Raw genomic sequence first — 16,456 nt, forward strand, 5'->3', positions numbered from 1 at the left:
AAGTCTTTAAAAATCAACTAGGTGGTGCAGTGGATAGAGCACTGGCCCTGGATTCAGGAGGACCTGAGTTCAAATCCAGCCTCGGACACTTAACAATTACTAGCTGTGTGACCCTGGGCAAGTCACTTAACCCCAATTGCCTCACCAAAAAAAAAAAAAATCAACTGAAGAACTATCCCTAAAATTCAAGTAGCATGTTGATTCCATGAAAGCTACCCAAACTGTTGAAAACTAATGTGGGGATTATACCTGACCAAAAAAAAGCATCATCTCTTCCCCATCCCCTTTTGGAATTCCCAACATTTGTATGCAGCTGGAACTGGTTAATGTCACCAATTATCATCCACTATTTATCAAGGCTTAGACAAAGAAGACACTTTTTTAAATGTTCTATCTTAAGTCAATACCAGAATCCTGGGAAAGACTGTTTAAAGGGAAATTAATGGGCTGCACAAAAGGTTGTTTTGTTTTGTTTTTTAATACATTCATTATTAACAAACAGGCTTGCCTTTACACCATAGTTTCATTCTACAGGCCAAGTATTAATGTATTGAGAAAAATCTGGGGGACAAAATGGTTTCCAAGACCTAGTCAGTGACCCACTTATTGAATCCAATTTCCTTTTCAAATAACATTTGCATTCATTTAAAAGAATATGAGCTCACCACTAACTTTAGGCCTTTTCAACTGGAATGTTAAATAGCTGAGTGTAGTCTATGGAGGATAATACTATTAAATTCCTCAGAGTATCAGGGGATAGGAATTGCAAGACACTGATAGAAATGTAAAAATGATCTCATTATTATCTAGCATTTGAATGCAACTGATTAGTTTAAATCCGATTATTAAATACAGATTGACCAGAACTTCTCCAATGCCTTTGCACCTTTCAACTACCATGAATAAAAACATAGATAGTTGATTTGATCTTCAATTAAATTAATATGAATTAGACATTTTGGAAGTTATTAGCATTTTTTAACTAGTAACCCTGATAATGGGGGAAAAGATTTGAAGATAGAGTAAGAAATAGTTATTGTTTGCCGTGATCCTTTATGTCTCAAGCCCAACACCAGTTCTCCTGACCTGTCTCTAGTAAAAGGATGATGATAAAAGAAACTAATTGTAGGACTAGTAATGACTTGGAAATCTAGATTTCTGGTTCTACCCTCTCTCCTGAACTCCAGATGCACATGCCAGATTTAGTATATGACATCTACACTGGGATGTCCTATGTATGTCTCAAACTAAGCTTTATTAACTTTCCCCCTAAACATGTACCTCCTTTGATTTTCCAGTTTCTGTTTGTGATTAACCCGATAGAGAACCAATAAGAATGGCATTCAAGGTCCCACACAATCAGGAACTACTTTATTATTATAGTCCTTTGTTCCTAATTAGGTAACAAAATCCATTTTTTAAGATCTATTTAAAGCAACTCATGTAATTATTACCCTATCAGGAATAAATGCCCTCCAAGGACAAGCTGAGTACAACTGTGTGTCTGAGTATAACCATGTGTCTGAATCATTGCCTGTATGCTAACTGATGTCTCCAAGTGTACACTGTCTCTTCCCCCACACCTACCCTCCCTGCCCCCACCACCACTCTTTCTTACCACAAGCTGAGTTCCCAGTCCATCCTTCACCTCACTGCAAATTAATCTCCCTTAAGCATAGATCTGCTCATACCACTTCTCTGCTCAAATTCCTCAGCCAGATCTCTGTTAACCTGATAAGATTAACCTGATCTTCTATGCTCTCCGTCAAAGAGTTATCTTTGACTCATTCTTCTTCCTCCTCTCTTATATCCAATCAGTAACCACATCTGGTCTTTCCAAGGCTGCTTCATCTCTCACTGCTATGCCTTCCTCAATATCCCCAATTGCCTCCTCATTCCTTTAGGCTCTCATTTCCATTCACCTGGACTATCGAAATAGCTTCCTCTATTTTACTTCACACCTGTGTCTGAATAATCTTTCTTAAGTATAGGTTTGGAAATGTCACTCTTATGCCCAAATTTATTCAATGGCTCCCTCTTATCTACTAAACAAAACTAAAACTCCTTTGCCTGGCAATAAAGTTGTTCTAAAATCTGACACTACCCTATCTTTCTAGCTTTATCTCATTTTATTCTATATTATAACTAAACTGGACAATTTGCTGCCCTCCAAGCACACTTTTGGACAGTGAGGTGGTATAGTGGCTAGAGCACCAGCCCTGGAGTCAGGAGGACCTGAGTTGAAATCCATCCTCAAACCCTTATTAGTTGTGTGACACTGGACCCTGTTTGCCTCAGTTTCCTCATGTGTAAAATGAGCTGAAGAAGGAAAAGGCAAACCACTCAAGTATCTTGGCCAAGAAAACCCCAGATGGGGTCACAGAAAGCCAGACAACTGAAAGAACTCAACAGCCACAAAAAGCATTTATTTGACTCTGGTTTCTGTGCCTTTTCTCATAATGGTCTTTATGCCTAGAATGTTCTCTCTCTCCCTTTTTACCTGTTGAATTCCCACCCAGCCTTTAAACCCCAAATTAGAAGCCTTTTCCATGAAACTTCTAACATTCTTTTCAGTTCAAAATCTAAGATCCTTTGGCCCTTCCCTAATCCCTTGGATGGTAACTCCATTAATCCTCACGTAGTTAATTAGTATATTTTGCATTTTTTCTCTGATGCACTTCTAAAATACTGCATGTATTATGTAGTTATTGTCATTTGTCCTATTGTAAAACTAGACTGAAGCTGTATGAGAACCTTAAACTTAATACCTCCTCCAGTTCCCAATACTGAGATGTAGTCAGTGCTTTGAAGGCTGAATGAACGCATGAGACATCTTAACTCAATCTTACATTCAGTAGCCAATTTACCTTTGACTCTACTGATCTTTAAATGGCTAGTAGAGGGGAGTAGAGTTTTCATAGAAGAAAAAAATGAGTGAAACTCTTTGTATTTTTTCTGTTTAACCAAGAATTGAGATTTCTTTTTTAAGTGAAAAAACTCTTTTGTAGGTGGTTAATGTCTGCTTTCTCTAAACTAGCTTAGTCAAGAATTGTATATGCTTAATATGGGTGTAGCCTCAATTCAAATTATTCTCTGAGATCATGAGACTCAAACCATTGGGTTTTTAACTAATACCAAAATGTAAGAGGTAAATAGAAATGACATTTATAGCTATCTTTAAGGGAAAGAATAATATTTTCTATAAATGGGAAAACTGGTTTCTATACAACCACTGGGATTTGTTGCTAATAAATTCATTTTGTGTAGATCTCTTCATAGTGAGGTAGTGAGTCATAGTGAATAGAGACCTGGCCTCAAAGCTAGGAAGACTTGGTTTCAAGTCCTGCCTTTGACACATACTGGTGTGTGACCTTGGATAACAACAACAGTAATACTTCAAATCATAATTACTAGAATTTATAAAAAACTTTCCAGATTAGCAATGCTTTACAAACATTATCTCATTTTATGCTCTCAACAACCCTGGGAGATAGGTATTATTACTATCTCCATTTTACAGATGAAGAAACTGAAGCAAATAAAGAATAAATGAGTTGCTTGGGGTCAAACAGCTAGTGAGTGTCTAAGAACATATTTGAACTCAGGTCTTCTTAACTCCTTGGCCAGGTATTAGATAAGTGGCTTAGCCTCTCAGTAATCGAAGCAAATCTCTAAAAATATGAATTACAATGTCAGTTCACAGACATTTATTAAGTGTTTACTATGTGCCAGGCACTGCAGTAAGTGCTGGAGATAAAAAAGAAAGGCCAAAAATAAAGTCTAAGAGAACTCATATTCAAAAGAGGAAGACAAGATGCAAACAACTACATACAAACAAGACACATACAGTGTAAAGGGAAGATTGTATCAGAGGAAGAGACTAAGAAAAGGCCTCCTGAAGAAGATGACATTTGAGTTGAGTCTTGAAGGAAGTCGGGGAAATTGCTGACGTGCAACGATAGAAGGAATTTCCTCCTGGCACTGGTAGAGGGAGTTTCCTTGTCTAGAAATTCCCTATACTGATGAAATGACAGATTTAGTTCCAATTCCCTTCTTCATTTGCCATCCACATTTGCCAAATGGCTTTATATTTTGAGGCTGTGGAATCATACTCTAAATATGACTTTGGAATGCATTTGAATGTTGGAGGGGTTTGATGTAAGACATGGACTAGAAGTTCAATAAAAGAATGAACTGTGAAAATCATGGGCTGCATCAGCCCATGGACAGAACTATATTGTGTAAGCTGGCACTAAAAGGGGGACAACTGTATTTCCAAACTCTCAAGAAAATCTGTGCCAGTGGGGGGACAGTTTAGAATACGTTCTGGTGAAAGATTCCTTTCCCTTCTCCCCCCCTTCAAATCAGTGCCTATTTTTCATAGAGGAGATAAACAGGGGCAGCTAGGCGGCACAGTGGATAAAGCACTGGCCCTGAATTCAGGAGGACCTGAGTTCAAATCCGACCTCAGACACTTGATACTGGCTGTGTGACCTTGGGCAAGTCACTTAACCCTCATTGCCCCACAAACAAACAAACAAACAAAAGATAAACAGTCAGATAACACATGGGCCAACAAGCTCACAAGAAGAATCTTGGACACCCTCACCTACCTACCTGCAAGTCAATCATATTTTTTGGTCTCCATCAGTCAAAAAATATTTATCAAGGAACTACCCTGTGCAGTTTCCTATAAAAACAAATATTTTAAAGCACTCTTGACCAGGAAAAAAAAAAAACCACCCAGGCTGCTTCAAAGTGGCCGATTTTTTGTTGTTTTTCTAGCCCAGTACTCAATAACAAGGGATATTTTAGGGTAGAGTATGGTTGCCCTTATTAATGGATTCTTCCAACTAATTAGAGGGCAGCCCAGGCAAGGGACATTGAAGATGGTTCAAGTTCTACTTTGTCCTCACTTCATCTTCCTTCAGAACAAGGACTGACACCCATGTACTGTCCCTCACCACTCTGAAATAAAAGAAAGTTAATCACTAGGGTTTCCATTTGTTATGAAAAAAAGTCCTCATATAGGGGCTTCTATTAAGTCTGCTAAGACATTAATCTACTATGTAGGTAGTTCAAAAGTATAGACTTTTTAAAAATTAAAAAAAACAAAAAATAAAATATATGGTTTCTTACCAAACTTCTTAGGCATTTAATAATATTTTTTAAACTGTTTTGATAAGAAGGAGATTATCAAGTATAAAATATATTTAAAGAGCCCTTATCAGTCTCTCTGGTCAGTTCAATGAATCAATTGTGGTACTTGTGAGCTCAAAGTCATAGATCCAAAAGCCAGACCTATCTAGGGAGAAGTAAATACAAGACTCCATGGTAATATGAGCACAGGAATGACGCTAACAAGAGATAGGCAGGAATCACAGAAGTGTTCATAGATGACATGGGAGGTTGCTGAGCCCATCCTGGAAGGAAGATACAGATGCTGAGAGGCAGTAATAAGAGTATAACACAGTTTTGGAAGTCCATCTATGAGAAATCTGGGAAGAAGAAGATAGCATATCAAATTCTGGGAACAGCCAGTAGTATTGTTTGGTTAGAATAGAGTTTGTCAAAGGGAGTGATGCGGAATCAGCCTGGAAAGTAAGTTAGTGCCAGATTGTATAGAGCCTTAAATGGCAGGCAAAGGTAACTATTTTATATCAAAGGGAATGGGGAGCCATTCATGGTCCTTGAGCATGAGTGATTATGGTCAAATATGCTATGGAGAGATACCAGAAACAAGGAGATTAATTTGGATGCTATTATAGGCCATTTGAAGGTGATTACAAAATGGGACACAGATAGAAGTGATATTAAATGGACAAGACTACTGGAAAACTAACACAAAGCTAATGATCATAGGTCAGCAACACTATGTTAATAGTCAAAGAACATCTTATCTTTATTCATTGCTATTTCTTACCAAAAAAGACTTTAGTGTTAGAGTTCTATACTGGCATATTTGTATCTTACAAGTTGTATACAGAAAGGGCTAGACTAGAGAAATTAATCAAGCTATGTTAGCAGATGACATGAATATCAGTACATTTCATGAATAATACATGTTTTCTTCTGACTTTTATTTTCCTTTACCTCAAAAACAGGCAAAGGAACTTAGATCTAAGCTAATATATAATCCCTCCCATTCTCAATATTGGTGTACTTGTGGTAGCCAAGAGGTCAATAACTATTTGTTGTTTTAGTCAATGAGAGGTGATGGGGACTTCACCAGCTCAGAAGAAGTCAATGGGAAAGACTCTGACGGTCAAGTAAGTAAACTGGTTTGGTGGTGGGCTCAGCTGGAGATTATTTTCAATCAAATGAACTAGGTGATGGGCTCAGTTGAAGATTATTTTCAATCATTGCTTTCAAATTCAGTTCTACATCTGTATTGGAGAGTCATTGTCATGTTGGGCATATTCTTGGTCATAGGAACTATAAGATTCTAGATCTGGAAAAAGAACTTTGAGTTCACCTAAATCAAGGATTCTTAACCTGGAGTCTGTATATGTGATCACTATATTTTAAAATAATTGATATCCTTTGTAATCCTATTCATTCTATTTTATGGATTTGAAAACATTATTCTGAGAGGGGCTCCACAGGCTTCAGCAGACTGCCAAAGGGGTCCACAACACAAAGAAAGCTTAATAACTCTATCTCCTCTCTCCTCTGTCTACAAACAAGGAAACAGACACAGGTCAAGGAGCTTGACTAAGATTATACCAGGAGGAGGTAGTAGATTCCAAATTCTAATCCAAGTCTTTTGCTCCAAATCCAGTGTTCTTCCCACACTATCCCTGTTGACTCCCATTGACAAGTATTTGCTGAATATCTATGTACTTCATGAGACACTCTGGGGAATAAAGAAGTGTTATCATTGTATCCCATCCTCAGAGAATTTAGAATGTTTTAATATTTTCCCAACTATATGTAAAAATAATTTTAACCTTTTTTTTTTACAATTTTGAGTTCCAAATTTCTCCCACTCTTCCTCCCCTCTTCCATCATTGAGAAAACAATTTGATAAAGGTTATACATGTTCAGTCACACAAAACATAGTTCCATACTAGTCATGCTGTAAAAGAAAGCATAGAACAAAAAAAAGCACAAGAAAAATAAAGTAAAATAACAGTATGTCTTAATCTGAAATCAGATTACATCAGTTCTTTCTGGAGATGGATAGCATTTTTCATCATAGGTCCTTCAGAATTGTCTTGGATCTCTATATTGCTGGGTATACTTAAATCATTCACAGTTGGTCATTTTACACTATTGGTGTTACTCTATGCAATGTTCTCCTGGCCATACTCACTTCACTTTGCATCAGTTCATTTAAGTCTTTCCAGGTTTTTCTAAAACTATTCAGCTTGTCGTTTCTTATAGCACAAGGGTATTCCATCACCATCATATATTGCAGCTTGTTCAGCTATTCCCCAGTTGAGAATTTATAATCTAGTCAGGGAGACAAAATTAACTCTTATTAAACAATGACTAGAAGACTGTGAGTGCTATTGGTAAGTATAGAGAAAGGTCTACACAGTCTAAAAGAATGAGAGAAGAAAGTGCTTTGGTATACAGCTATAGGTTACAGAGAGCAACATAAACCAAAAAAATTTTCATTGTGTGCTCCTAGGTGCTAGGCCTGGAGTCAGGAAAATCTGTGTTTAAATCCTGCCTCAGATGTCTGTCTGCCTTAATTTCCTCATCTATAAAATAGGCTAACAATAGCTCTTCTTCACAGGATTGTTGTGATGATCAGATGAGATATTTGCAAAGACTTTAGCACAGTACCTGTCACACAATAGGTACTTAATAAATGTTTGTTCCCTTCCCTCTAATACGTTATTGTTTTTGTTCAGTTGTTTCAGGTGTGTCTGACTCTTTGTGACCCTGTTTAGAGTTTTCTTGGCAAAGATATTGGAGTGGTTTGTCATTTCCTTCTCCAGCTCTTTTTACAAATGAGGAAACTAAAGCAAGCAGGGTTAAGTGACTTGCCCAGGGTCACACAGCTAGTAAGTGTCTGAGGACAGATTTTAACTCAGATGCTTTATCCTAACTACCTCTCCCCTAAAATAAATTAAATTTAAAATATGTATTTTATATTTAATTTCCCCCTAACATAAGTTAAATTAAATATAAAATAGATATCAATTAAAGACCTTTAAGGTAAAGTTTTTACTCATTGTAACCTTATTATTCAGAATTCATCATGATCTAGGGGAAAAACTGGCTTGATGTTTTCTTTTACACAGTCTATGAAAAAAAAAATTTGCTAAGCAAATTATGAGTGTAAATATAATCTCATGGGGAAGATTTTCAGGTACAAGAAAACAAATTACTTTCAGAGCATTTCAAAAGTATCATTTGCATTCAATTACTCAGGTAACTGAATCATTTCTAAGTAAATAAGAAATCATTCTCAAAGAAGAATCACAGGATCTCAAAGTTGGAAGGGACCCCAGAGACCATCCACTCCAACCCCTTCCTAGAAAAAAAAAAAATGCAGTTCTATAAGACCCTTGACAAGTGGTTCTCCAACCTTTGCTTTAAAACTTCTAGTAGAGGAGGCAGCTAGGTGGCACAGTGGATAAAGTACCAGCCCTGGATTCAGGAAGACCTGAGTTCAAATCCAGCCTCAGATACTTGACACTTACTAACTGTGTGACCCTGGGCAAGTCAACCCCCATTGCCCCACAAAAAAAAAAAAAAAACAACCAAACAAAAATCCTTCAAGCAGGAGAAATATACACCCTCCTGGGATAGCTAGGTGGCAGATAGGATGTTGGGCCTGGAGTGAGGAAGTCCTGAGTTCAAATCCAGCCTCAAACACTTACCAGCTGTGTGACCCTGTGTAAGTCACTTGACCTCTGTCTGCCTCAGTTTCCTCAACTGTAAAATGATAATAACAATAGCACCCACCTCCCAGGGTAGTTGTGAGGATCAGAAGAGAGAATATTTGTAAAATTCTAAGCAAGTGTCTAGCATACAGTAAGAACTTAATCAATGCTTGTTTCCTTCCTGAGACAGCCCATTCCACTAGTGGATGATTCATTGTTAGAGAATTTTATCTTGTATCAAGCTTAAATTTACCTCATCACAGCTTCCTGTCATTGCTCCTACTTCTGCCCTTTGTGGTCAAGAACAAGTTTAGTAACTCTTCTACAAATCCTAACAGACAGCTATCATGCCCTGCCCTTGCCCCTAATCTTCTCTTCTCCAGGCTAAACATTCCCAGTTTCTTAGCAATGCCAGAGCACTTTAATCAATTACATTTTGATAGTCTAGTTCTTGCCATTATACATTTTTGAAAATAAAACTATTTTTTAAAAATTTAGTTCAATCTTTTCACTGAATGGGATAGGAATCATGGATTCCCTCCTCCCCATCTGACAATCTCTTCTCAAATAATGTTTTTAATGCCTAAAGAATTACGAAGGAAACCAATTATTTAAAATAAAGATGTAATTTTTTTCCCAACTAAATTCACTGACCCTTGTCTGGTTTAGAATCCCTTCCTACTAGAACCTCACAAAGTTCACATCAGCCTTTTCAGCAGCATGGTACTTTTCATGCTACATTCTTGAACCTGAACTAGCTATGAATGACTCCATTTCTTTTAAAGGAAAAACTATCCTTTCTCACCCACTGGCAGCTAGGTGGCGCCATAGTGCACAGAGTGCCAGGTCTGGAGTCAGAAAGACTCATCTTCCTGAGTTCAAATCTGATCTCAGACACTTATTAGCTGTGTGACCCTGGGAAAGTCACTTAACCCTGTTTGCCTCAGTTTCTCATCTGTAAAATGAGCTGGAGAAGAAAATGGCAAACCACTCCAACATCTTTGCCAAGAAAACCCAAAAACTGGTCAATGAAGAGTCAACTAAAACTGAAAGGACTGAACTACAACATCCTCTCTCCCAAAGGCCATTTTAGGCTGAGGAAGATGATTAATTTGCACAACAAATTCTTTTTCATCATTAAATAACTAAGTAAACACTTTAAAAAATCTCACAGAGATTAATTTAAGCCACTCTAGAGAACAATCAGTACTGGTCTAAGTCAGTAGAAATTTGCTGATTTAAACTAATTGAAAAGAACATAAACTTCAGTGATGCTGAATGAAGTGACAGAATTCAGGATGCATGTAGTTATTTTTACAGGAAGACACAGACATTTTGGTTTTCTTCCTATTTCTTGTCCTTTCAAAGGTTAAATATCTAGTAAGATGCTTCTGTAATGGGATACTGTCTCAAACTCAAAGATGACTAACTGGTTACTTTATTTATAAAAACAAACAAGAATTTTAGGATTAGTTGTGTTCAACAGCATTTAAAGTCTTTTGAAACTGACTGAGGAATATACTGTCAACCTACCTCTACAACAAAATGTCTTTCTTCCTATCCCATTCTGTTTCTGAATTTGGAATATTTGAGATCCCCCAGTTTGCAAACCTTAAAAATCACTCTATAAATGTCAGTAATTATTATTATTCTGTATGGAGCATGACATTAATACTTCTGTTAGTGGGAAGAGTATGGCCACCTGCCACTGATTCTCTTGTAGTCTGGATAGGAAGTCCGCTTAACCAATTAATGCCTCAACTGTTCTACATGTGAAATAGGGGTACAATTACACCCACTGGGTAGTTTTTAATTGTTTTCCTAAATGGCAAGTAGTGAACGGTCATCTAAGATAATAGATTTAAAGCTAGAAAGGACTTTGAGAGATCATCTGGTCCAATTTCTACTTTATAGAAAAGGTATCTGAGGTCCAGGGAGGTAAACTAACTTGCCCAATTTCAAACCTAGAATTGCTGAGGCCAAATGTTGTGGTCTTTCCACTGTGCTATAACAAAACCCACTATCTTCAAAACATTGAGGCAAGTGACCCAAAAGATGATTTACCTAGGAAAATAATACTCTATGACTCTTTAGCTTTGCTATGAAAAGAAGATAGAATTTGAATCATAGTATCCTAAAGTTATAGCTATCAGAACCAGAAGTCTGTCAAGATCATCTTTGGGATAAATTGCTGACAATTACTTAATGAATACTCAATTTTCATCTCCAAGAAGAAAGGTAGAATGTCCTTTATGTGGCCAATTTAAAAAATATTATATTCCTCTGATATTATCCTTGTGGCTATCAAAACAACTGGCAACTAGATGTTGTTGGTTGATTTTCACCACTAAAATAATTTACTATATTTCCTTGATTACAAGGAAATAGGCATTTTCATGTATTTATTTATTTATTTTTCCTTTATTTTTTTTAATTTTTGTTTTCAGTTTCAAATTCTCTTCCTCCTTCCCTTCCCTATTCATTGAGAAGGCAAGAAATATATCCTTTATGCATATGAAGTCATGTAAAAATACATTTCCATATTAACCATGTTTCAGGGAAGGGGAGAAAAGCAAGAAAAATCATGAAAAGAAAAATGTGCTTCAATCTATACCCAGAATCCACCTGTTCTCTTACGTTGGAAGTGTATAGCATTTTTCATCATGAGTCCTTTGGAATTGTTGGGGATCAATGTATTGATCAGAGCTGCTAAGTTTTTCACGGCTGATTATTATTATAGTATTGCTGTTACTAGACATTGTTCTAGTTCTGCTCACTTTACTTTACATCAATTCATACAAGTCTTCTCAGGTTTTTCTGAAACCATCCCCTTCATCATATTTTATGGTACAACAGTATTTCATCACATTCATATATCGTAACTTATTCATGCATAGCCCACTTGATGGGCATTCTCTGAGTTTCCAATTCTTTGCTCCCACCAAAAGAGCTGCTATAAATATTTTTGTATACATAGCTCCTTTTCCTTTTTTCCTTTGATTTTATTAGGGTATGCACCTAGTAGTGGTATTGCTGAGTCAAAGGGTATACAGAGTTTTATAGTTTTCTGGCATAGGTCCAAATTGTTCCCCAGAATAGTTGGTTCATTTTAATATGGAAAGTTTATTTTCTTCCCAAAATAGGGTGGCTTTTGTTACAACCCCTACCCAATTTTCTACCCTATTCCCAGTTCATTCTAGGTTACTTGATACAAAAAAATCCAATTATCCTATCATGGAAAATTGAAAATCTCTCCAATTAGTGGAAGAAAAATCTTTGTAATGAAAATCTGGGTCCAGAATCCTTTGGTGGATGTTGATTCACTAATAATTTTAGTACTTCTTCAGTTAGAAGGTCAACAGGTTATATGTGAGAGGTGGTAGTAGTGATAGTGTCAGATGTTCTGATCCAATTTATTCTAATAGCTGTTGATGTGAAATCCTCTTTGTTCATCTTCCTGGGGTGTTGTCAATCTTCATTTTCCAGAAGATTGTTTCTAGTGTCAATTAAAACATGGGTCAATTTTTTTAAAATAGCTGGTGATACAGTGAATAGAATGTTGAACTTGGAGTCAGGAAGACCTGAGTTCAAATCTAGCCTCTGCCATGTTCTAGCTGTGTGACCCTGGGCAAGTCACTTAACCTCTATTTGCCTCAGTTTCCTCATGTGTAAAATGGGGATAATACCAAGGGTGGTTGTGAGGACCAAATGAGATAATTATAAAGCACACAATAAACACTATATAGATGTGTTAGCTATTATTTGTTATTATTATTATTACCTCTGGATTTCCCATTCATTGGTTCTTGTATTTGAGAGTTAAGACTGAGCTAAAGAATATGACCTAGTGTCTATTCCCTGGCAAGAGAATAAACATTACCAGCTGCCCAGTGATTTGACTTTTTCTGGCATGATATCACTTGGTATTTTCAAAGCAATGACATGAGAATGCTTTTCCCTTGAGATGATTTTTTGAAGCCTGGTGATGTCATGAAAAATGTATGAAATGAAACAAATTCACACTGGAATGCCCAGTGCGAGCAGTAGCTTGTGTGAGGTTGTCATCTCAGGTGTATTGACCACAGTGGAACATGATTACAATGTATTTTGAGCTAAAGTATTAGGCAAGACCAGCAAACCAGTTTAATCTTGTACATTTAATGTGAAATTCTCTGCCTTGTCTTAAGAATCAAGATGCAACCAATTTGTTTCTGAAAGTTAAGTAATCTTGCTTTAAAATTGTGTTTTTAGAGTCAAACTGAACTTGAAAAGTAGCTCTGCATAGTTATTAGAGGGTTGGCCTCTGAACCAGGAAGACCTGGGCTTCAGTCTGCCTCCAGAATCAGGAAGATCTAAGTTCAAATCCTGTCTCAGATACTTACTAGCTATGTGACCCTGAACATGTCATTTAACCTCTCTTTGCCTCAGTTTCCTTATCTGTAAAATGCAGATAATAAAAGCACCTACCTCCCTGGGGCATTAGATGAGATAACAGGTAAATTGCTTTGCAAACTTAAGAGTGCTATATAAATGTTAGCTATCCTCATCATCACCATCCTGGGTCAGTCATTTCATCTCTCAGTGCCCCAATAAACTCTAATACAGTATACGTTGCAGAAGAATTGCATAGATCTTCCTTAGCAAAAGGAGTTTCTTTACTGAGAGATCTCCCTATATACCAAATAAGTCACACGTTTAGACTAACTAGTTTGGAAGGCAGGAAAGAGAGAGCTGAGGGAAAAAAGAGATGAGAGTTGGCAGTACCAAACAAAAAAAAAGTCCAATTACCTTTTTCCCCCTTTCCAAATGATGACTTGCCAATGTTAACTTTTAGTTTATAGGTAATTAAACCTGGGATTTAAATCTACAAGTCTTTAAGAAGTTAAGAATAACATCTGCGGTACCAAGAGACATCAGTGGTACATTGAAAAGAGGGGATTTGGTATCAGCAAACCTGGGTTCTAATATCTGCTGGACTACTTAAAGTCTAATGACGTTTAGCAGTTGGGCAAATCATTTGCCCTTTTATAATCTCAATTTCCTTCTCAGTAAAATGTGAGAAATAGACCATACTCAATTCAATGGATATACATTAAACACCTGTTACATATAAGTCCTTAAGTTAGGTGCTAACAACAACAAGGTAAAATGTCCCACCCTCCAGGAGTTTGTATTCTACTAGATGATTACAGTTAATCTCGAAGGTCTTTTTTCAGCTCCAAATCCTACAAAATATTTGAAAATTGCAGCTTTTTCAATATCCTGGGAAAATGTATCCTCAGAGTCCAGATATTTTCTAGGGAAATAGATTGGCAGTTTAGGGACAGTTGGTCTACTTGAAAGAATGCTAAATTTAGAGTCAGACGATTCAATGCAATTCAATAAACATTTATTAAGCACCTACTATGAGTCAAGGAGGTGCTAAATGCTAAAGATTTTTTTTTAAGTCCCTGCCCTCAAGGAACTTACATTCTAATGATCTAGGGTTCAGATCCAGCCTCTGATGTTGACAGGTTTTGTGACCATGGCTAAGTCTCCTCATCTACAAAACTGGAGTTTTATCTCTTTCCCACCAGATTATTATAAGGAAAGGGTTTTGTGAACCTTAAAAATTTCTCAAAATGTGAGTTGTGATTCTTATCAGCACTCCAGAGGGAGCCACCACTGCTTCTTTTCCTGAGCTTGAAGAGTACTATATGGCTTTTGCTTGGTTTGTATTTCCCCCAGCCTACCTGATGGTAAACTATTGGGTTTCACTGTCTTCTATTTCAAGGGTCCAAGGCTATTCTGCACTGGGGCTTCTGCAGTTTATAGCTGCCTGTGATTTTTAGTAACAGGGATCTAGCAGTTTGTGGACTTTTAAAAAGCTCTCCATCTCTTGGGGGAGGTGCTGGGGCTTCAGCCCATGTGTTTGCAAGGATGCAATGGATGGCCAGTGCTGGGAATGTGGGAATCTTGATCACCTGTTTCAATTCTGTGTAGGCTTTCCTTATGACAATTTTGTGCTCCCTCCTTTCCCCTTAAATGCTGCCTTCTTGATTGAAATCACAGCTTCAACATACGATTTTAGAGGAAGTAAAGGCCATCTAGTAACACTGTGTTGAAAATGGGAATAGTTATAATCATATTTTGATTCTGTGCAGGTAATTAAATTAGAAAAATGTCCTAACAGGTGGTTTTTGGATGTCTGTATTGGCCTGTGGTTTTTTTTCACTTGCTCTCATGTTAAAATGGGTGGTAAAAATAAGTTTTGTTTGCTTTAGACCTCAGACTCCACAGAAAAGGCTGTCACGCCCCCTGAACCAGAACCAGCAGGGCAGAACAAAGAGGGTACAAAGGACAAGAAGCCCACGGCTGATCTGAACAAGCAGAAAGGAAACAAAAAGGATGCCACAGAGCAAGTGAACTCCCCTGATCGCCGAGGGGCCGAGAAGAATCCCATGCAGAATGGAGGGGATTCCAAAGAAAGCCCCCTGAAGAGGCCAGAGAAGCGACAGTCTTTGGGAGGCTTCTTTAAAGGCCTTGTAGGTGTATTTCTTTTTCCTTCCTATCTTTTTGCTTCAGTTCATTTCTTCACAAGACCATAGATCTAGGGCTAGAAGGGACTTCAGAAGCCATCTAGTCTAACCCCATAATTTTGCAGAAGAGGAAACTGAGGCCAAAAGTGACTTGCCCAAAGTCACACAGGTAGTAAATGCAGCCAAACATTATCCAAGCAGTCATCCCTAAACAAGCAAAGAGCTTCTGTGAGATGTTGATTAGAAGCTTTGGGAGAGGATTTTGTTTGTTGAATCCCTGTTCTCTGATTCAAGAGTATGTCTTTTTTTCCACTAGAACTTGAGTCTGTTGGGCCATGAACTGACTTAGAGGCAGGAAGTCTTGGGTTTAATTCCTTCCTCTTGCACATGACTGTATGACCCTGGCCAAGTCCCCTATCTTCTCAGGTCCCTAGGCAACTCCCTTATGTTGCAGAACACTTGAGATGTTCATTGGAGAGGGCATTTCCTACAAAAAGAAATAAAAATTCTGGACCAAAAAAACAAAACAAAACCCATCCCCCAAATCTGTCAGTCAACTTCTAGGGGCAGTGAAAGCATGTTTTCTCTCAATCCTCAGACTATTTAAACCAAGTAATCATGTAGTAGCAGTCCCGAAGACCTCCTAGGCTGATGAGTTGCTCCAGGTTAGGGAAACTTATCTATATGTCAGCTGCAGTAAGCATTGAGGTCTTTGTCCCCTATGCACTCCATTCTGGAGTAACATCCAAGCTCCGTCCTCTGGCATTCTCTTCACTTTCCTCTCCCATGACTTTCTCATCCCTTCCCTCTGAAAACCTCCCCATCTTTTTCTGCTCCTGGCTCCCTCATCCAGTGACCTCATCAGTCATTCATCTAGTGTCCCCTTCACTCCCTTCTCTAGTGACCCTTTTCAGTTTGGGATTCAGTGACCTTCACTCTTCCCCTCAATCACTCCCTCTTCTCCCCTCCTAACACTTCTCACATCCTCCAAAAACTGTCAGGTTGTCTCTATTGTATCTAATCATGACCCCTAAAAAGATTTCTACTATTTGCAGATATTATTCAAATCTCAGCGACTTCTAACTACTGCCTCCCACT

At 37.6% G+C, this 16,456-nt stretch overlaps 1 protein-coding gene across 1 annotated transcript in view; it reads left to right on the forward strand.

Moving 5' to 3' along the window:
* The window catches only part of BCAS1 (brain enriched myelin associated protein 1), a 117,135-nt gene that overhangs the window by 88,053 nt on the left and 12,626 nt on the right, over positions 1–16,456 (forward strand). The window contains exons 11-12 of the mRNA XM_043980960.1: positions 6,204–6,269; positions 15,104–15,364. Coding sequence (XP_043836895.1) covers positions 6,204–6,269; positions 15,104–15,364 — 327 coding nt within the window. The remainder of the gene's footprint in view (positions 1–6,203; positions 6,270–15,103; positions 15,365–16,456) is intronic.

This window comes from Dromiciops gliroides, chromosome 2 (assembly GCF_019393635.1).
Source record: "Dromiciops gliroides isolate mDroGli1 chromosome 2, mDroGli1.pri, whole genome shotgun sequence".
Taxonomy (NCBI): domain Eukaryota; kingdom Metazoa; phylum Chordata; class Mammalia; order Microbiotheria; family Microbiotheriidae; genus Dromiciops; species Dromiciops gliroides.